The 21,961-nt window shown below is 37.6% G+C and overlaps 1 protein-coding gene across 1 annotated transcript; it reads left to right on the top strand.

Annotated features, from left to right (window-relative positions):
* The first annotated feature begins 1,630 nt into the window (after positions 1-1,630).
* otpa (orthopedia homeobox a) lies at positions 1,631-15,485 on the top strand. The gene is made up of 3 exons (XM_057819363.1): positions 1,631-1,706; positions 2,905-3,287; positions 13,887-15,485. The coding sequence occupies exons 1-3, from the start codon at positions 1,631-1,633 to the stop codon at positions 14,415-14,417; spliced, it is 990 nt and encodes a 329-aa protein (XP_057675346.1). The 3' UTR covers positions 14,418-15,485.
* The last annotated feature ends 6,476 nt before the right edge of the window (positions 15,486-21,961 follow it).

Here is a 21,961-nt window from a genome sequence, read left to right as displayed (position 1 = left end):
TGCGGCCACTTAAAATCTTGGGGTGGCCAAAACTAAAAGCCATAATTTCAGGTTTTCATTATATTGTCGCAGTAAAAAGGTCAGGGGAAAACTTAAGAAAGACTTAAGGACACGGCTACTGATATACTTTGGTGTATAGTGTAATATTTGATGTTACTAATGATTTAATGTGCCTAGTCCATTACTGTCCAGTCAGCATTTTGAGTTCCACAACAATTCTGTTTTATTGTGTTATGTATATATTAGGCATAAGGTGTACATTTAACTAGGGCTGTCAAATGATTAAAATTTTTAATCGAGTTAATCAGAGCTTAAAAATTAATTAATCGTAATTAATCGCAATTCAAACCATCTCTAAAATATGCCATATTTTTCTGTAAATTATTGTTGGAATGGAAAGATAAGACAAGACGGATATATACATTCAACATCCTTGTACATAAGTACTGTATTTGTTTATTGCAACAATAAATCCACAAAATGGCCTTAACTTTATTAACATTCTTTCTGTGAAAGGGATCCACGGATAGAAAGACTTGTAATTCTTAAAGGATAAATGTGAGTTTGTATATTGTGACTAAATATTGCCATCTAATGTATTTGTTGAACTTTCAGTAAATGATACTGTAGCGACTTAACTGTTCTGCCCAAATTCATAATGGGAAGTGGTGCAACCATGACTGTGTGTGGTGGCTGCAAATGCTATATCTTCTCTGAGTTGGGTACACTTCAGGGTGTTAAGAAAAAGATCAACTCCTATCATTTTTCCCCATGTCGCTTCCCACAATATTTATAGGTGCTGTGGGAGAGATGAAAAAGCTTTTGCCAATTAAAAGCACGGCCCAAATGAATGCTTGTATCTACCCCACTCTGCCTCTTATCTCTGTATATAAGTAAAACGGCGCCATTGTAGGCTGTTTGCTGCAATGCGTGAATGAGTCGTACAGCGAATGCGTTAATTGCAATAAATATTTTCACGTCATTAATTTTAAAAAATAATCACCGCCCGTAACATGATAAATTTGACAGCCCTACATTTAACAAAACAAAATAAATGCATTCATTTGGGATGAAATGTATAACTGATGCTACAACAATCTAACGATATACTGGCAAGCGGGGTGGCCAGTGGGGTGGCCGACCAATTTATAGGGGTGGCCGTGGCCACCCCTGGCCACCCCCTGGGGGCGCCACTGCCCATCTGGCCACCTCTATGAAAATTTTTTGAAGGCGCCACTGGTGGCCGTGGCCACCCCTGGCCACCCCCTGGTGGCGCCACTGGAAGTCTATGATTTTTTTTCTTTATTTGGCCCTAATACTGAGTCGTACAAATCAAATCAATGACGTCTTGGACCAATGTAAGACGGCTTGTTAGTTGGTGGGTTGGACTCTTGGTCCTCTCCGTGTTCCTTCCACTCTGATTGGCCGTCGTCGTCGGTCGCCGCGCGTTGGCTGCTTACGCGCCTCCCCTCCACCGGCGCGTGCATTATAATGCAAGCAGCCCTTCTTTTTTAAGGGCAAAGCGAATTTGCTTTCATTTAGCTCCAGCGAGATTTCCTAAATAGGCATAGACGGCTGTTTTTCTTTTTTTTTTCTTTTTTTTTTTCCGGGAGGGCTCGGCGGGGAAGCCATGCTATCGCACGCCGACCTCCTGGACGCTCGGCTGGGTGAGTTGTCCTCGCCCAACTCGGCGCTTCAACTCTGCTGTAAGCTCCACACACACGCACACACACATGGTGTCAATAATGTACGTTGTCTTTTATGTGATTCGCCAAGCTAATTCATTGGAAAAGCAATTATTATTATTATATTAAGGTGTAATTTGTTGGAACCATTATGGAATTGAGAGGGAGTGGTGAGTATTAAAAGGCCAACTTGTTCATTCCTAGGGAAAAAAGTGCTTTAAAAAACAAAAAATATATATATTCAGGAATTTAATAATAATAAACGCACATTTTGAATGAACTAACTTTTTATGTTAAGCGGTTGTGCTCAATTTGAGCTGAATTTACCTTGATTTTATTACGTTGTGAAATAGATTTGTTTATTCAACGCAATATATTTTCTAGCTTCAGATTGCAATTCATACAACTAATTGACATAAAGAAAAATTGTTGTTCAGGGACAGAATTTATTATTTATAGGGGAATATATATATATATATATATATATATATATATATATATATATATATATATACATAATAAAATACTTAACCCTATAATGCCAAATGCATCACATTTGATACACCTAAAATTTCATGATTTTGAGACTAATTCCGAATTTCTTTTTGGAAAAAAAAAGGATGCAAGTCAACACATGTATCTGCAGGTTCCATGAGGGGAAAAAAACAGGATTCAGCAAGGGTTATAGATATCAGAGCGCTTATTACACATATTAATTTTGACTTTTCTTTTTACAAATTTGAAGAAGAAAAAAAATATATATATATGTATATAAAATAAAAGACTTAACCCTATATTGCCAATCACATTTGATACACCTAAAATTTCACGATTTTTAGACTAATTCCGAATTTTTTTACATTTCTTTTTGGAAAAAAAATGATGGATGCAAGTCAACACATGCATCTGCAGGTTGCATGAGGGGAAAAAACAGGATTTAGCAAGGGTTATAGATATCAGAGCGCTTATTACACAGATTAATTTTGACTTTTCATTTTACAAATTTGAAAAAAATGTTTCATTAGAACCTTATTTTTCAAATTTTGTGATTCTCTGATAATTGCTTCATGTTGCAGTTCTTTATTAATCTTACTCATAATCATTTTTTGGGATGAATGTCCTATTGTGAAATGCAAAGATTCTCTCCCAAATTTCTATCACTATTTACTGATTCTGCAATTTCTCAAATATTGCAAATAAAGTCGACTTGCGCATGCAGGGATGAAGGACGCGGCCGAGCTGCTGGGCCACCGCGAGGCTTTAAAGTGCAGGCTGAGCGGAGCTGGATCGGAACCGGGACATTCGGACGGTGTGGAGGGTACCACCATGCTCCCCGCCGAGGATATGGCTTCGTCAGGGCCGGGAGCCAGCGCCAATCCGGTGCAGGTGATCAAGGAACAGGACAAGCAGAACAGTGGAGGTGCAGCTCAGCAGAATCCTCCGAATCAGCAGCAGGCCCAGAAACAAAAGCGGCACCGGACCCGCTTCACGCCGGCGCAGCTCAATGAGCTGGAGAGGAGCTTTGCCAAGACGCACTACCCGGACATCTTCATGCGGGAAGAGCTCGCCCTCAGGATCGGTCTCACCGAGTCCAGAGTGCAGGTACCGTCATTTTTCATAACTTTCCTCTGCATGGCAAATGTGTTGGTTTTCAATCATTTTTCTTTGCTTCTGCACTGAAAAAAATATTTGGTGAATTTACTTGATAAAATCATTGTAACAATTTGCCCTTTTATTAAGTCAATTTTACTACAAGGCAGTAAAATTGACTTAATAAAAGTAATTGCAATTTACTACAAGCAGTAAAATTGACTTAATAACAGTATAAGTGCAAATTGTTACAATGATTTTATCGAATAAATCCACCAAATATATTTTTCAGTGTGACTGCACTCAAATTTCAATATTGACACCCATTGATGGCGATATATTTGATATTTTTTATCTCTCGCTCATGATTGGACGTCTTTCCCCGTCAATGGTAGCCATTAAAAAGTTTAATATTTGTATTTTACGGTTCAAGTTTTAGAATTTTTTTGATTGATATTTCATTTTTACGTTAAAAATCGATTGATAATGTATGACAATAACGTCAAATTGTGAACAGTGCTGTTATTTAATGCTTTTTTTGTGTGTGTTTGTTGGCACCGAAATAATGGAAACCTTTCAATTTCCACACTGTTAATTCATATTTTTATCTCTCGCACTTGATTGGACGTCTCTTCCCGACAATGGAAGCCGTTAAAAAGGTTAATATTTGTATTTTATTGTTTGGATTTTTAAAATATTTTGATCGATATTTCATTTTTAGTTCAAAAATTGATGAATAACGTATGACAATAACGTCAACTTGTGAACAGTGCTTATATTTTCTGCTTTATTTTTTGTGTGTGGGCACCAAAATTATGGAAAGCTTCAATTTTCCACAGTATTAATTGATATTTTTATCTCTCGCACTTGATTGGACGTCTCTCCCCGTCAATGGAAGCCATTAAAAAGGTTAATATTTGTATTTAATGGTTGAAGTTTTAGATTTTTTTTTGATGGATATTTCATTTTTAGTTTGAAAATTGACGAATAACGTATGACAATAACGTCAAATTGTGAACAATGCTGTTATTCAATGCTTTTTTTGTGTGTGTGTTGGCACCAAAATAATGGAAAGCTTCAATTTCGACAGTATTAATTGATATTTTCATCTCTCGCACTTGATTTGACGTCTCTCCCCGTCAATGAAAGCCATTAAAAAGGTTAATGTTTGCATTTTAGCAGTTGCATTTTTGGAATATTATGATCGATATTTTATTTTCAGTTTAAAAATCGATTAATAATGTATGACAATAACGTCAAATTGTGAACAATGATGTTATTTTATCCTTTTTTGTGTGTGTGTTGGATCCAAAATAATTGAAAGCTTCAATTTCCACTGTGTTAATTGATATTTTTATCACTCGCACTTCATTGGACGTCTCTCAACGGCAATGGAAGCCATTAAAAAGGTTAATATTTGTATTTTACGGTTGAGGTTTTAGAATTTTTCATCCTTACAAAACCTAAATGTCATTTCGATTATCAATAATATTGGAACGACGCTGAATCAGTGTTATGTTTTCGACCAAAACGCCCGCTGGTCCATAATTCAATGACTTTTCAATCATATTTCCCAAAATCAACTATTTGTCAACATAAGTTCATCAACTATAAAACAATGTTAACCAAACCACTGCCTGACATACGATAGAACAAAAATTTCGATGTGAACCATACTGATGATTTTGATGGAAAATCAACGTTTATTCAATGTTGGTCTGCTATCTGGGTTCAATTTCCACAGTGTTAATTGATATTTTTATCTCTCGCACTTGATTGGACGTCCGTCCCCGTCAACGGTAGCCATTAAATAGGTTAATATTTGTATTTTACGGTTCAAGTTTTTGAATTTTTTTGATCGATTTTTCATTTTTAGTTTGAAAATTGACAAATAACGTATGACATTAACGTCAAATTGTGAACAATGCTGTCATTTTAGGCTTTTTGTGTGTGTGTGTGTGTGTTGGCACCGAAATAATAGAAAGCTTCAATTTCCACAGTGTTAATTGATATTTTTATCCCTCGCACTTGATTTGGCGTCTCTCCCCGTCAATGGAAGCCATTAAAAAGGTTCTATCCGTTGAATTTTTGGAATATTCTGATTAATATTTTATTTTCAGTTTAAAAATTGATGAATAACGTATGACAATATCGTCAAATTGTGAAGAATGCAATTATTTTGTGCTTTGTTTTTATGTGTGTTTGCTCCGAAATAATGGGAAAGTTCCATTTCCACAGTATTAATTGATATTTTTATCTCTCGCACTTGATTGGACGTCTCTCCCCGTCAATGGAAGCCATTAAAAAGGTTAATGTTTGTATTTTACGGTTTAATTTTTAGAATATTATGATCGATATTCTATTTTCAGTTTGAAAATTGATGAATAGCGTATGACAGTAACATCAAATTGTGAACAATGCTCTTATTTTTTGGTGTTGGCACTTAAATAGTGGAAAAAATGTCACATTAACATGTGATATATAACAAAAAATCTCAGCTCGTGATCATTTCTGTCACAAAATTGGCGCGTGATAACGTCAAATTGTGATTAACGCTAGTATGTTTTTCTTTACTGTTTTTGTGTTAGCATCTAAATAAATAAAATGTAAATAAATAAATGTGTGAAAGAGAAATTGTAATCGATGTGTTAGTGTTTTTTTAATGTGAACACAAAATTGTACTTTAAAAAATGACTTGTAAACGAAAATCATTGTTAAAATGTACAAATATAAAACACTTAGCAGTTGTAATACATAGTAATATTTTTATTTTACATTGAAATAAATATGACACACATATGTGTGTAATATATACATACATGAATATATATTTGTTTATAAACAAAAATGGGGGTGCAAAGTACTAAATGCATTTTCTTAGAATAAAATCGAGATTCTATAAAGTCCAATAAATTTCCATATACTGTACCTAAATTCCATTATTATTCATGTTGGGCTTATGTTCTTTTAGTTTAAAAAAATGAAAAAAAAAATCTGACCGTTTTTTTTTTTTATACTAATATTAATTTGCTTCTTCTTGACTATTGTCAATAAACCAAACGTCAATGCACATAAATATAGTTTTTTATTTTTATATATAATCCAATTGGCAAGTTCAATAAATACCCAACACCCCCCGATAATAACCATCAGCACCACTATCATAATCATCATTATTGTTATTATTATGGCATTATGGGCAATTGAGCAATTGTAATTTGCATACAATTAAAACGAGTGAAATGAGACGAGTCAAGCTGTCACTTTTTTTCTTTTTTTTAATTTTTTATTTCTATTTCTATATTTTTCTTATGGATATAATTTGTATTGTTAGTTGACGTGTTAGAAAATGGAGATGCTTTTGCTGTTATTGGACGAGCCTCGCTCACTTCCTCACGTAAATGTTCTCATTTATCATGTGACGAGTCGGGAAATAACATCATCAACATTTGTCACCGGTGCTTTTCCTCAGCATTAACGCAGCACAATATCCCTTACTTTCATTTTTTCTCCCAAATCATTATCAAATATGGTCATTCATTTGCTTCATTTCGTTCATGCGTTAAACTTCGTTGGAAAAGTGTCCTATTTATTTTGTTTTCTTAATGGCGACGTGACGCAACCTTGTGTGCACAAACCGTAAAGACATTTACTTCCGATCGGTTTGTTGATTTATATCCATTTTTTATACACTTCTGCTGAAAATGAAATAAATTGAAGGACACTCGCGTTTATTTTGGGGGCATTAAAAGCGATTTACTGTCCGTTTTTTTTTTTTTCATTAAAAATAATCAACGTAGATAATAATTCATTCAAATGCAGTTTTTTTTTTTAATGAACAAGTTCAAGATAAGATTACAAGCAATACATTTAATAAAGCGCATTAATAATTGACGAAAGTGCTTTGTTCAAACTGAGGACGACAGCTACGACGTTCAAAACAACAAGAATTGAACAAAGTGCTTCACTTTACCACAAATAATTGTGAGGCTTTATTAAATGTACAAAAAGTAATGTGTAGTATGTAGTAGAACACGTTAAAAAAATCTTATTTTAGGGTGAGGCCTTTATTTAGTTTCCTTGTCTTTGCCTGTTAGCTTACCTCGTAGCTAGCTAGGTACGAAGCATTTGCTAACCTCTAACAAAATTAACATTTCGCTTTGGCTAAATTGGATGATAAAACGACCCCACATTTTATTAAAAATAAAAATAAAAAAATAATAGAATACGTTAAATTAATAGAATTAATAGAATAAAAATAGAACAAACGAATCCTAGCCACCAGCCACATACGGATTTAAACGTCATTAATATGAATGAAGCTAATGCAAATGGAATTTACATTATGGGAATGAAGTTTTGTGTTCAAGTATTGTATTTTGCTAAATGTGAATGTAAATTGAGTCGGATCATCATTATCAATTATTCTCTAACATTTTTAGTTGGTGGTTGGCTGTGAGATACTCCTAATTGGCACAATAAAAGTCTGAACATGCTCCCATGCATACACTGCTGATTTTTATTATTATTATCATATGCATTATTGAAACGCTCAAATGTTATTACTGAATTTTATTTTATTCATATACTCTGTCATTAGACAACCAAAGCACTAAGAGGTAAACTAGACTGAAATGCTCTGTTAAAAATGCTTTTATGCATGTCGGCGGATGGTAAGTAGGGCTGCAACGATAAACTATTGGACAATTAATTGACGATCAAATGAATTGACCACTAATTTTATCGTCGATGTATCACTGTTAACCTAAAATATGTGTAAATCCTTTTTTAAAGCTTTGTTAGAACATATTCTACATTAGTACATATTACATATATCTATATGGTGGAAAACACTTTAAGTTCCACTCTGAGACCCCTAATTTGGCCAACTTTCAAAATTGTCCGATATGCATGTGTAATACATCATTGGAAAGCTTAAAATCTCAATTTTCTGGGGGAAGAAAATTTTTGAACAGGATGGTATTTTTAAAAAAAAAAAAAAAAAAAATTCAACAGCAAAACCCTATCTGGAGGTGAGAGCACGCGAGAGCAGAATTACAGACGCCATGACTTTAACAAGATATTATCGCGTACTTACCTTGTTTCGATTATAAAACTCCATGTAGCATGTACCACTGAGTGTCAAGACACAGTTGTGAATGCCCACAGCTGGATTTTTGGGGGATTTTATAGGTGAAACATGGCAATATAACAAGGGTCGCGATGCAGAAATCCCAGACATCAAGGAGTGGTGGTGATATTCTTTTTCATATATTTACCCTTTTAAATGTTCTTGTTTTTTCAATTTTTCTTTGTTTGGATCGTTTATTTATCATCTAACACATCGGAGAAAATGCGACAGTAACAAAAAAAATACAATTAAGTGATAGTTATGAGGTAGATATCCGTGACTTTTTTACAGACACCATTTTTTTCATTGTGACGTCATTTGTCTAAAAGTTTAAAATATGCAAGTGAATCATTTTTAATAGGGTTGTTCCGATCATGTTTTTTTGCTCCCGATCCGATCCCGATCGTTTTAGTTTGAGTATCTGACAATCCCAAAATATCCCGATCCGATGGCTTTTTTTTTGCTCCCGATTCAATTCCAATCATTCCCGATAATTTTCCCGATCATATACATTTTGGCAATGCATTAAGAAAAAAATGAATAAAACTCGGACGAATATATACATTCAACATACAGTACATAAGTACTTTATTTGTTTATTATGACAATAAATCCTCAAGATGGCATTTACATTATTAACATTCTTTCTGTGAGAGGGATCCACGGATAGAAAGGCTTGTAATTCTTATAGGATGAATGTGACTTTGTATATTGTGACTAAATATTGCCATCTAGTGTATTTGTTGAGCTTTCAGTAAATGATACTGTAGCCATTTAACTGTTCTGGCCAAATGCATGATAGGAAGTAACACCATGACTGTGCGTAGGGGTAAGCCTGTCGCAATATGCAATAATTCCATTTATCGCGCAATATATAAAAATGAAGGCGGTAAATTTTCTGCTGCGATTTATCGCCTCGCGTGCACGTGTGTGCGCGCGTGCGGCAGACGTGCTGTTAAAAGTTCGTTACCAACTGCTCAAAATGCATCTTCGTTCCAGGTCCGGCAAAAACTAGCGCCAGAGCCAATCGTTCCCATTATATCCTATTGTTCAACGTATACCTGCCGCGTCAGTGCTCCGGAGTGACTGTGGACCATCTATGGCGCGCCGGTGTGGTTGACGTGTGGGCGCTCCCGTCAGGAGTGACATTTCACGCGGGGCGGCTATTTTTCGGCACAACGCTGGATATTTACAACGAAGTCCGCCAAAACATTGTTACACTTGGCTGTAACGAATAACCTCACTTTGACAACGAACGGCTGAATGAAATTAAGAGCGCTGTGCTTCAAACTCGTCCTGTTTATGAAAGCCGTCATATGCTGGATTTGTGTAGTAATGAGCAGACGTGACTTCAGCGGCGCTTGCTAACTTTTTTAATGCGCGGTTGCGCGCACACACTAGATATCATGAAATGGCACACTAGATGTGCTACGTCCCATGCCATTGGCTACGTGAGCCTAGAGTGATTATGGGACATGTAGTCCATATACTACATCGATGAATTCTAAACTGTCATTTGTCACATGAGGTTAAGAAGGCCAAATCAATCCATACCAGTGACTATAGATAATGTTGCAAATATTGTTAATTCAGTACGTGACACAGATGGATTCGGACCATAAATAGGATGTCTTGCTCATGTAGTAAACCTAGCTGCTAAGAGAGCTGTAGCAATCAACGGTGTGCCCTGCCTCACTTTACAAACAGTAACGATTGTTCTCAGCACTTTTATACAATTTTTTTTCATATCAGTAAGAAGTAAGCACGTAAATATTATGCACTAAAATGCATGTTTATATGATGGCAATTTAATTTTTGCTTCTTAGCAAAAAAAAAAAAAAAAAAAAAAAGAAAGAAACAAAAATACAATTTTTTTTTTTTTTTTTTTTTACAGAGCATTAAATGTATTGAATCGGATCGAAAATCGTGTCCCCCGTATCAAAATTCGTACCGAACCATGACTTAACTGTATCATTGCATCCCTATGGAACACCATTGCAGAAGCTATGACAGGAAATGTTTTCATTTTCCTAAATGCTTAAGTTATTAAGTGCAATTTTTTTTTTTTTAAACACATTTTATTTATTCTGTGTTTCTGTGCGGTATCAATATTGTTGTTTTTTACTTAAGAGGCAGGGTCTATTGTTTTTAGTTGTGATTTCTTAAAAAGTAGATTTGAATTTAAGAGTAAATATTTATCGTTTTTAAATGGGTGTATTTGATCTATTAATATAGACTGTATTCGCACTGTGTTATTGTAAATTGGTTAAAAAAAAATTGGGGTGGCGCAATAATATCGCATATCGCAATAATTTATGAGAATAATAATCGCACACTACAATTTGTTATCGCGACAGGCCTACGTAGGGGCACCAATTGATATATCTTCTCTGCGTTGGGAAATAACATAGGGTGTTAAGAAAAAGATCAACTACTACCTTACTTCAACACATTGTTTCCTACGATATTTCTAATTGTGGCGAGAGGGATTTTAAGGCTTTAGCCAATTATAAAAAGGCTCCAAAGACTGCCTAAATTCACTCTATTCATTTTACGTTATCTTTTAACTCTATATGTAAGTAAAACAGCGGCATTATCGATTGAACGCGACAATGCGTGAGTGGGTCGTGCAGCGCATGCGTTAATTGCGTTAAATCATTTTACGTGATTACATTTTTAAAAATTAATTACCGCCATTAAATTTGATAGCCCTACTTTAAGCCAAAACTAAAGACTCTGGATGAGTGTAACACATTTTGTCTGTAATGTTAAATACAAATAGAAAACGATTTAATTAAAAAATATAAATATATTTAAAAAAGGCATGTCCGATATTTTTGGACCGATTCCGATACTTTGAAAATGACGTGATCGGACCCGGGAAATCTTTAGTGAAAACCAGTGGCGGACTTGGCAATTTTGGGGCCTAAGACAAACATATCAAGGGGCCCTCTTCATGGGTCAGGGGTTAAAAAGGTGAGAAGGGTGTGGAGGAAATATGTTCCGTTACACTAGGGCTGTCCTAAACGACACATTTTCTCCTGATGAGTCAGCCGACTAGTTTTACGATTAGTCGTCTAATCTAATAATTTTCTTTTTTTTCCTTTCTACTAATTTAGCAATGAAATGTTTGTTGACGCTTATTAATTCACAAAACCATTTTGGAACACTTAAATTCTGTATTAAAGTACAAATAATCATGTAAATAACAATAATTAATCACAAATAAACAATGAGGTTAAATGCTGATAGCATTTACTAGTGCAAAAGAATGGAAAGTAAACAGATTCAGAACACTGACTTTGCCTTTCCAACATTATTCAAAACAATTCTTGAAAAAAAGTTCTAGCATTATTATTATAGTATACTACTATAATAGTAGTATAATAATTATAATAATAATTCATTGCCAATCATATTTGCCATAAAGAGTGTCATTTGAAAGGTATTTTTAGTGTAGAATCTGTATTTTGTAGTATTTACTCAACATATTATAATATTAATTCTGAAGTATGTGGGATTAACTCCAAAAATCATTATTCATATGACGAACATGACGTGCTTTTATTTTGAAATGTTCACCGGAGGTAAGTTCGCTAAACCGCTAACCGAAAGCTTTACACTCCGTAAAAAAACATTCTTCGTCATTGCTTGTGGTGTTTTTTTTTTTTCGTTAGCAAATGCTGTTAACCAGCTCTTGAGTGCTATTGTATGACTGATCGGAACTGTACTGCAATGTTTAACCACAGGGTGTGCTGTCGTGTATTTTATGTTCGGTGTGAAGAAGAAGAAAGTTAAACGAGGCATTAGCAACCTGTTCTCAACTTCTCCCTGACTGCACTTTGGCTCTCATGGAAAGCACGTTCGCTCATGTGTTTGAAATAAACGATGGCCGACGTGCAAAGTAGCGAGTGAGCTGTAAAAATAGTGAGCTTAGTGGTGTGAAAAACGCAGGAGAGCTAATTGAAGCTAACGAACAGCTAAGCAATGCTAAGCGGAGCTAAGCGAAGCTAAACGACGCTAAATGAAGCTAAGCGACTGATAGTGCGTGTGTGTGTAGGAGAGCTAAAACAAATGCAGCATTCAAATGGCTTTCTTTTTTGTTTTGTTATTTGTTTGTTTGGTATGCTGACATAATTATACATGCAGTGGCGCCTCCAGAAATTTTTCATAGGGGTGGCCAGATGGGGCCACTTAAAATCTTGGGGTGGCCAAAACTAAAAGCCATAATTTCAGGTTTTCATTATATTATTGCAGTAAAAAGGTTAGGGGAAAACTTAAAGACTTAAGGACACGGCTACTGATATACTTTGGTGTATAGTGTAATAGTTGATGTTACTAATGATTTAATGTGCCTAGTCCATTACTGTCCAGTTCCACAACAATTCTGTTTTATTGTGTTATGTATATATTAGGCATAAGGTGTACATTTAACCTAGGGCTGTCAAACGATTAAAATTTTTAATCGAGTTAATGACAGCTTAAAAAGTAATTAATCGTAATTAATCGCAATTCAAACCATCTCTAAAATATGCCAATCATTTTCTGTAAATTATTGTTGGAATGGAAAGATAAGACAAGACAGATATATACATTCAACATCCTGTACATAAGTACTGTATTTGTTTATTATAACAATAAATCCACAAGATGGCATTAACTTTATTAACATTCTTTCTGTGAAAGGAATCCACGGATAGAAAGACTTGTAATTCTTAAAGGATAAATGTGAGTTTGTATATTGTGACTAAATATTGCCATCTAGTGTATTTGTTGAACTTTCAGTAAATGACACTGTAGCGACTTAACTGTTCTGCCCAAATGCATAATGGGAAGTGGTGCAACCATGACTGTGTGTGGTGGCTGCAAATGCTATATCTTCAAAGCTTTTGCCAATTAAAAGCACGGCCCCAATGAATGCTTGTATCTACTCCACTCTGCCTCTTATCTCTGTATATAAGTAAAACGGCGCCATTGTAGGCTGTTTGCGGCAATGCGTGAATGAGTCGTACAGCGAATGTGTTAATTGCATGAAATATTTTAACGTGATGAATTTTTAAAATTTATTCACCGCCTGAAACATGATAAATTTGACAGCCCTACATTTAACAAAACAAAATAAATGCATTCATTTGGGATGAAATGCATAACTGATGCTACAACAATCTAACGATATACTGGCAAGCAGGGTGGCCAGTGGGGTGGCCAACCAATTTATTTATTTATTTTTATTTTAACCCCCTGGGGGCGCCACTGTATACATGACGAATAGTTGGGGGTGCTGCTGGCTCCGGTGGCCCAAGCCCTTGCTCGTTGGGGCAAGGGCAGCTGGTTGGGGGGCCCCCTACTAGTTGGAGGCCTCAGGCGATCGCCTACTTCGCCTGAATAGTAGATCCGCCTATGGTCAAAACGGATTGGACGTCAATCGCAGTCAAGGAGTAAAATGAGTGCCCTGTAACGTGAATCGTTTGCGTGTCCAGGTGTGGTTCCAGAACCGTCGCGCCAAGTGGAAGAAGCGCAAGAAGAGCACCAACGTGTTCCGGGCTCCCGGCACGCTGCTGCCGACACACCACGGCCTGCAGCAGTTCACCTCTGCGGCGGCGGCGGCTGCAGCGGCGGCGGCCATGGGCGACGGCCTGTGCTCCTTCCACGCCAACGACGGGCGCTGGGGCCCGGCCAACATGTCCCAGCTGCAGCTTCCCCCCGCCCTGGGAGGGCGGCAGCCGTCCATGGCACAGTCGCTGTCCCACTCCCAGTGCGGCCTCCAGCCACCTCCGCCGCCCACCTCCATGGGGCTGTCCAACATGTCCGGCAACAACGGCGGGGGCGGCGGCGGGCTCCAGTCCCACCTCTATCAGGCCCCTTTCCACGGCATGGTGCCCTCCGCCAACGTGGGCGGCTCGCCACAACTGTGCGCGTCCCCGCCGGACAGTGACGTGTGGCGGGGCACGAGCATCGCCTCGCTCCGTCGTAAGGCTCTGGAGCACACGGTGTCCATGAGCTTCACCTAATAACCCCAAGTGAAGCTTTATTTGGGAAGTCGAACTACTTGGCACATTTTAAACGTCACCATTCCATATTTCCTCTCATGAAAACATATTTGGTGATGAAAAATTTTCATTCGATATTTATTTGTCTTCTGATTTTCACAAAGGAACGGTTTTGGCATGGCGCTTACTCATGATTTTCATTTGAATTGAATGAACTTTGGACGGGATAAAAGCAACAAAACAAAAAAAATAAATAAAAAAGAAACGAGTGACTGCTTGTGCACTTACAGTGCTGGCCAATTGGCACCCCTGCAATTTTGTCAGATAGTGCTCAATTTCTCCCGGAAAATGATTGCAATTACAAATGCTTTGGTTGTAATATCTTCCTTTATTGTGCTTGCAGTGAAAAAACTCTAAAAAGAATGGGGGGGAAATCATTGTCATCAGAGGCGTCACGTCCCATTAGGCAAACCAGGCAATTGCCTAGGGCCCCCAGCTAGCAGGGGCCCCCAGAGGGCCAACAGATTTAGCACACACAGTTTTACTGCACTGTGTAGTGAGTGTTTCAATACCATGGAATCATTTGGCAGATTATCTAACCATTCTGTTATCCCAATCAGCACTAACCATGTCGCGTAGATTATACATGTTTAAGAAAGTCCAATCAGCTATTAATTCCACACGATTGTTTTTTTAAGAGTGACTCGTCCAAATACTCTCTGGAAAGTCCTTGCCGTGTTGTTTTACATTGATTTTCACAGGCCACCTGATTATTCATGTGACTACTTAAAGAAATTGAGATTTTTCCCAAAAAAGTCTATTAATGGGTCTATCGTATTCCTCGTCAAATACTGTCAATTTAAAAAAATAGATCCTTAGGTAGACATTCGTAAAATTACCCAAAAATAAGGAGAGAAGACAGTCAGTTTTCTTGGCCAAGGAGAGCAAGGAGGGACTATACAGATAAATGCTACATTACGCTGTATAGTCACCAAAATTGATCTAAGGAAAAAACCCTCCTTTGCTCTTTTTATTAGGGGTTTGTCCTAACACAGAAAGGGTGCCGCCCTGAAGGGAGGGGGGAGCAAGCTGGAGACACCCATGTGATTTTGGTTGGCTATGTGTGAGCATGTACAGTGCCTTGCAAAAGTATTCGGCCCCCTTGAATCTTGCAACCTTTCGCCACATTTCAGGCTTCAAACATAAAGATATGAAATTTAATTTTTTTGTCAAGAATCAACAACAAGTGGGACACAATCGTGAAGTGGAACAACATTTATTGGATAATTTAAACTTTTTTAACAAATAAAAAACTGAAAAGTGGGGCGTGCAATATTATTCGGCCCCTTTACTTTCAGTGCAGCAAACTCACTCCAGAAGTTCAGCGAGGATCTCTGAATGATCCAATGTTGTCCTAAATGACCGATGATGATAAATAGAATCCACCTGTGTGTAATCAAGTCTCCGTATAAATGCACCTGCTCTGTGATAGTCTCAGGGTTCTGTTTAAAGTGCAGAGAGCATTATGAAAACCAAAGAACACACCAGGCAGGTCCGAGATACTGTTGTGGAGAAGTTTAAAGCCGGATTTGGATACAAACAGATTTCCCAAGCTTTAAACATCTCAAGGAGCAATGTGCAAGCCATCATTTTGAAATGGAAGGAGCATCAGACCACTGCAAATCTACCAAGACCCGGCCGTCCTTCCAAACTTTCTTCTCAAACAAGGAGAAAACTGATCAGAGATGCAGCCAAGAGGCCCATGATTACTCTGGATGAACTGCAGAGATCTACAGCTGAGGTGGGAGAGTCTGTCCATAGGACAACAATCAGTCATACACTGCACAAATATGGCCTTTATGGAAGAGTGGCAAGAAGAAAGCCATTTCTCAAAGATATCCATAAAAAGTCTCGTTTAAAGTTTGCAACAAGCCACCTGGGAGACACACCAAACATGTGGAAGAAGGTGCTCTGGTCAGATGAAACCAAAATTGAACTTTTTGGCCACAATGCAAAACGATATGTTTGGCGTAAAAGCAACACAGCTCATCACCCTGAACACACCATCCCAACTGTCAAACATGGTGGTGGCAGCATCATGGTTTGGGCCTGCTTTTCTTCAGCAGGGACAGGGAAGATGGTTAAAATTGACGGGAAGATGGATGCAGCCAAATACAGGAACATTCTGGAAGAAAACCTGTTGGTATCTGCACAAGACCTGAGACTGGGACGGAGATCTATCTTCCAACAGGACAATGATCCAAAACATAAAGCCAAATCTAAAATGGAATGGTTCAAAAATAAACGTATCCAGGTGTTAGAATGGCCAAGTCAAAGTCCAGACCTGAATCCAATGGAGAATCTGTGGAAAGAGCTGAAGACTGCTGTTCACAAACACTCTCCATCCAACCTCACTGAGCTCGAGCTGTTTTGCAAGGAAGAATGGGCAAGAATGTCAGTCTCTCGATGTGCAAAACTGATAGAAACATACCCCAAGCGACTTGCAGCTGTAATTGGAGCAAAAGGTGGCGCTACAAAGTATTAACGCAAGGGGGCCGAATAATATTGCACGCCCCACTTTTCAGTTTTTTTATTTGTTAAAAAAGTTTAAATTATCCAATAAATGTTGTTCCACTTCACGATTGTGTCCCACTTGTTGTTGATTCTTGACAAAAAATTAAAATTTTATATCTTTATGTTTGAAGCCTGAAATGTGGCGAAAGGTTGCAAGGTTCAAGGGGGCTGAATACTTTTGCAAGGCACTGTAAATACATCTTTTACGGGTTTTTTTCCATAAGAGACATCTCTGGGTTCTGAGTCAACTGAGCTCCAAAGCACAAAGCTGAAAATCCATTTTAAAGCAATAAAACTGGCCACTGGACAGTTTGGGGAAGGCACCCTTAAAATCTCAGAGACCTGGAGCAGTTGGCTGAAGAAGAATGGTCTAAAATTCCAGCAAAGCATTGTAAAAAAAACTCATTGATGGATACGGGAAGCGGTTGTTCGCAGTTATTTTGTCTAAAGGTCGTGCTACCAAGTATTAGGCTGCCATTACTTTTGCCTGGCTCATTTTTGGTGAAATAATAATGATTTTTTTTTTAAAAATTCATTCTCGTTTGTGTTTTTTATCGCAAGCTAAATAAATGAAGATATTACTACCAAAGCATTTGTAATTGCAATCATTTTCTGGGAGAAATTGAGCATTATCTAACAGAATTGCAGGGGTGCCAATACTTTTGGCCAGCACTGTAATACTGTCCTTTCATTTCCAAAGGAATTCATTGTAAAATGTATATAAAGTGTTTTTTGTGATTCTCGGTGTGCCGATGATAAACGATGAATTTTCTTCAATGTCACAGCTATTTTTCTTCGGTTGGTTTCATTGATATGTTTCTATTGATTCCACATATAAAGGATTTCAATAAAAATGGAAATAAATTCATCACATCACAGAGCCATTATTTCATTTTGGGGCGACTGCTCTCTTAATTTCGGCTTTTTGGCTAATCTTTTAGTCGTTTTTTTTTTTGTTTGTTTGTTTTTTATCCATGTGGTGAAAGTTTTGTCCTAACATTAGTAGGGACCAAGGGTGTAGGTTTGGGCTCAACATTAGTAGGGACGATATAACAGCATAACATGCATCTACACTTTTTGTAGGGGACGGGACTTTAATAAAACCAAACAGATTGGGTAAACGGAGGTCAGGGCTACATTTCTCACGAAAATGAACCAAATTAATTGATAGGCTAACTGATCATTGCAAAATAAATTTATATACCAGTGCTTCTCAATTATTTTCTGTTACGCCCCTCATAGGAAGACACTATGCGCTCATGCGCTGGTCCTCAGGGGAAACGCAGTCCTCAAAAGACTACCGCTTTTGTCCACCAATGTCGCTAAAATCGAACAACACTGAAAAGTGTTGCTTTAAGACCACATAAACAAAACAAAAATGAAAATTGGGTAAAAGGGGGTAAACCTCGGTTCACTTAATTTCTTTTGGTCAGTGTTGAGAAGTGGCTGGGTCTTTCAGCATGACAATGATCCCAAATACACAGCCAGCGCAACAAAGAAGTGGCTTCGTAAGAAGCATTTCAAGGTCCTGGAGTGGCCTAGCCAGTCTCCAAATCTCAACCCCATAGAAAATCTGTGGAGGGAGTTGAAAGTCTGTGTTGCCCAACGACAGCCCCAAAACATCACTGCTCTAGAGGAGATATGCATGGAGGAATAGGCCAAAATACCAGCAACACTGTGTCAAAAACTTGTGAATAGTTGCAGAAAACGTTTGGCCTCCGTTATTGCCAACAAAGGGTACATAACAAAGTATTGAGATGAACTTTTGGTATTGACCAAATACTTATTTCCCACCATGATTTGCAAATAAATTCTTCTAAAATCAAACAATGTGAGCCAATGGGAAAACCCATTGGCAGTGAATCAAATACTTGTTCTCCCCACTGTATGTATATGCAGTGCCTTGCAAAAGTATTCGCCCCCCTTGAACCTTGCAACCTTTCGCCACATTTCAGGCTTCAAACATAAAAATATAAAATTTTAATTTTTTTGTCAAGAATCAACAACAAGTGGGACACAAACGTGAAGTGGAACAAAATTTATTGGATAAGTTAAACTTTTTTAACAAATAAAAAACTGAAAAGTGGGGCGTGCAATATTATTCGGCCCCCTTGCGTTAATACTTTGTAGCGCCACCTTTTGCTCCAATTACAGCTGCAAGTCGCTTGGGGTATGTTTCTATCAGTTTTGCACATCGAGAGACTGACATTCTTGCCCATTCTTCCTTGCAAAACAGCTCGAGCTCAGTGAGGTTGGATGGAGAGTGTTTGTGAACAGCAGTCTTCAGCTCTTTCCACAGATTCTCCATTGGATTCAGGTCTGGACTTTGACTTGGCCATTCTAACACCTGGATACGTTTATTTTTGAACCATTCCATTGTAGATTTGGCTTTATGTTTTGGATCATTGTCCTGTTGGAAGATAAATCTCCGTCCCAGTCTCAGGTCTTGTGCAGATACCAACAGGTTTTCTTCCAGAATGTTCCTGTATTTGGCTGCATCCATCTTCCCGTCAATTTTAACCATCTTCCCTGTCCCTGCTGAAGAAAAGCAGGCCCAAACCATGATGCTGCCACCACCATGTTTGACAGTGGGGATGGTGTGTTCAGGGTGATGAGCTGTGTTGCTTTTACGCCAAACATATCCTTTTGCATTGTGGTCAAAAAGTTCAATTTTGGTTTCATCTGACCAGAGCACCTTCTTCCACATGTTTGGTGTGTCTCCCAGGTGGCTTGTGGCAAACTTTAAAGGAGACTTTTTATGGATATCTTTGAGAAATGGCTTTCTTCTCGCCACTCTTCCATAAAGGCCAGATTTGTGCAGTGTACGACTGATTGTTGTCCTATGGACAGACTCTCCCACCTCAGCTGTAGATCTCTGCAGTTCATCCAGAGTGGTCATGGGCCTCTTGGCTGCATCTCTGATCAGTTTTATCCTTGTTTGAGAAGAAAGTTTGGAAGGACGGCCGGGTCTTGGTAGATTTGCAGTGGTCTGATGCTCCTTCCATTTCAATATGATGGCTTGCACAGTGCTCCTTGAGATGTTTAAAGCTTGGGAAATCTTTTTGTATCCAAATCCGGCTTTAAACTTCTCCACAACAGTATCTCGGACCTGCCTGGTGTGTTCCTTGGTTTTCATAATGCTCTCTGCATTTTAACCCTTGAGAGTCGAAGGACGCGCCGGCGCGTCCTCAGCGCACGTCGTCTTTGAAGCGCCCTCACGTTTTAATTACGTGACCCACATGCCGTTGGTTGGTCTCGTTTTAAAGTGCGGAATTTGCGGTTTACTCTCGTTATTATTTGAAGTCAATCGACCAACTAAAACGTGAGATATTGTCATTTAAGTTTTATAGTTTTATTGTCCTCTCAAAAAAACATTAAAACGCTGTATGGATCATTTGTTTATGTCTATATTTCCATCATTTCTTGTCCTTTTTCAAAATGGAAGCTCCATGAAAAAAACACAAATCAAAGGAACCCTTTCGAAGTCACAGTGGAAGCACAAAATGCGTTTTTTAAAGAAATATAACTGCCGTGTGAAGTTCCACCGAACGAGAGGGAGGAGTGTTCTGAAGCAGCGAGGTGGCGAGCGATGGCCGTTTGGTTCGAGCAGCGACTTTGTGTGACTTTGAGAATGAACGGAAAATTAAATTTAGCGCAAGCAATTGTGCTTTTTGATCAACTTGAGGAAGAGGATGGTCCAAATTCGTCATCATCGTCTTCTTCGGAAGAGTCCTCGAGTGAAGATAGTGACGGATTTGAACACGTGGGTGACGCCATCGACGAGCAGAGGTAAGCAAACTCTTTTTTTTTTTTTTTTTTTTTTTTTTTTCCTCATGCTGAAAAAGTTTCTTTTGATATTGCAAGACAAAGTTAATTTTGATGCAATATAAGTGTGTGTTTGTGTATATAATAATAAAATGTGCATATCAGATCAAAGTCGTACGTGCACTGTGTGTATCCAAGGCAGGAATTTATAATTGTGGTGTTCTTCTTTCTATATGAAGATTAGGGATGTAGCACATATTCAGCTATGGTATTCTTTCTATTGTCATATATATAGATTTCCATTATTATTTATTGCTGTATATATATATATTTTTATACTTTATTATTTTCATAAATACTGACTTTTTTTCATGTACATTTATAGTGACAATGAAAGTAAAGTGAAATGAAAATGGAAGGGTGGAAAGAGGACCGACACCCCATGGAAGTGTGGGCTGTGTGATGTCGCCCTGTGTCTAATTCCAGGACGAAACTGCTTTTCGGAGTGGCATGCCTGAAAAAAAATTAACTTGTTTATTGTAAATATTTTTGAAAATACTTTTTTTCCCAATGTTATATATATATTTTTTTCCCCCCACAATCCGTCTTCTCAATTTGTGTATATAAATGTGTGTTCAAGAAGCTTGATTGTGTGTACATAGTTTTCATCAGGTGATGGGCCGCAATACCTAAACTCATAAAGAGATGGCCTCTAAACACTTTTTGTGTTAGATGGTATATATTTTTTCACTGTTCGGTCTGCTGTATATAACCTGTTTTGACTAGAGCATGTATAAAGGCAAAAAACGCCTATGGCTATACCTGTTGTTTATGTTGAATTGTCAAATATAAGACTATTTATTCTAAATTTTTTTGGTTGAATGTTCATCCTAACATGTTGAATAAATATTACAAAGTTTCAAAACGGTTCGTTACGCATGTTTGGTTGTCAATTGGACATCAATATTAAAAATTTTGACAAAACGATTTTGGAATTTTTGGTCTTTTTGGGCCCAAAATGATGATTTATAATTGATCAGTGAAGGAAACAACAATTTGGACATGAAGTTCAAGGTGTCACAAAAAACAAGGGACCAAACCAGGCCATCATAAACAATTCTTTCTTTGAAATATAAAGGCAACTTCAAAGGCATGCAAAATCAGACAAAATAGGCCCAGACCTTAAAGGGTTAAACAGAACCCTGAGACTATCACAGAGCAGGTGC

This window comes from Corythoichthys intestinalis, chromosome 17, assembly GCF_030265065.1.
Source record: "Corythoichthys intestinalis isolate RoL2023-P3 chromosome 17, ASM3026506v1, whole genome shotgun sequence".
NCBI lineage: Eukaryota > Metazoa > Chordata > Actinopteri > Syngnathiformes > Syngnathidae > Corythoichthys > Corythoichthys intestinalis.
Note: the sequence above shows the minus strand (reverse complement) of the source record. Positions and strands in the feature narration are given on the sequence as shown.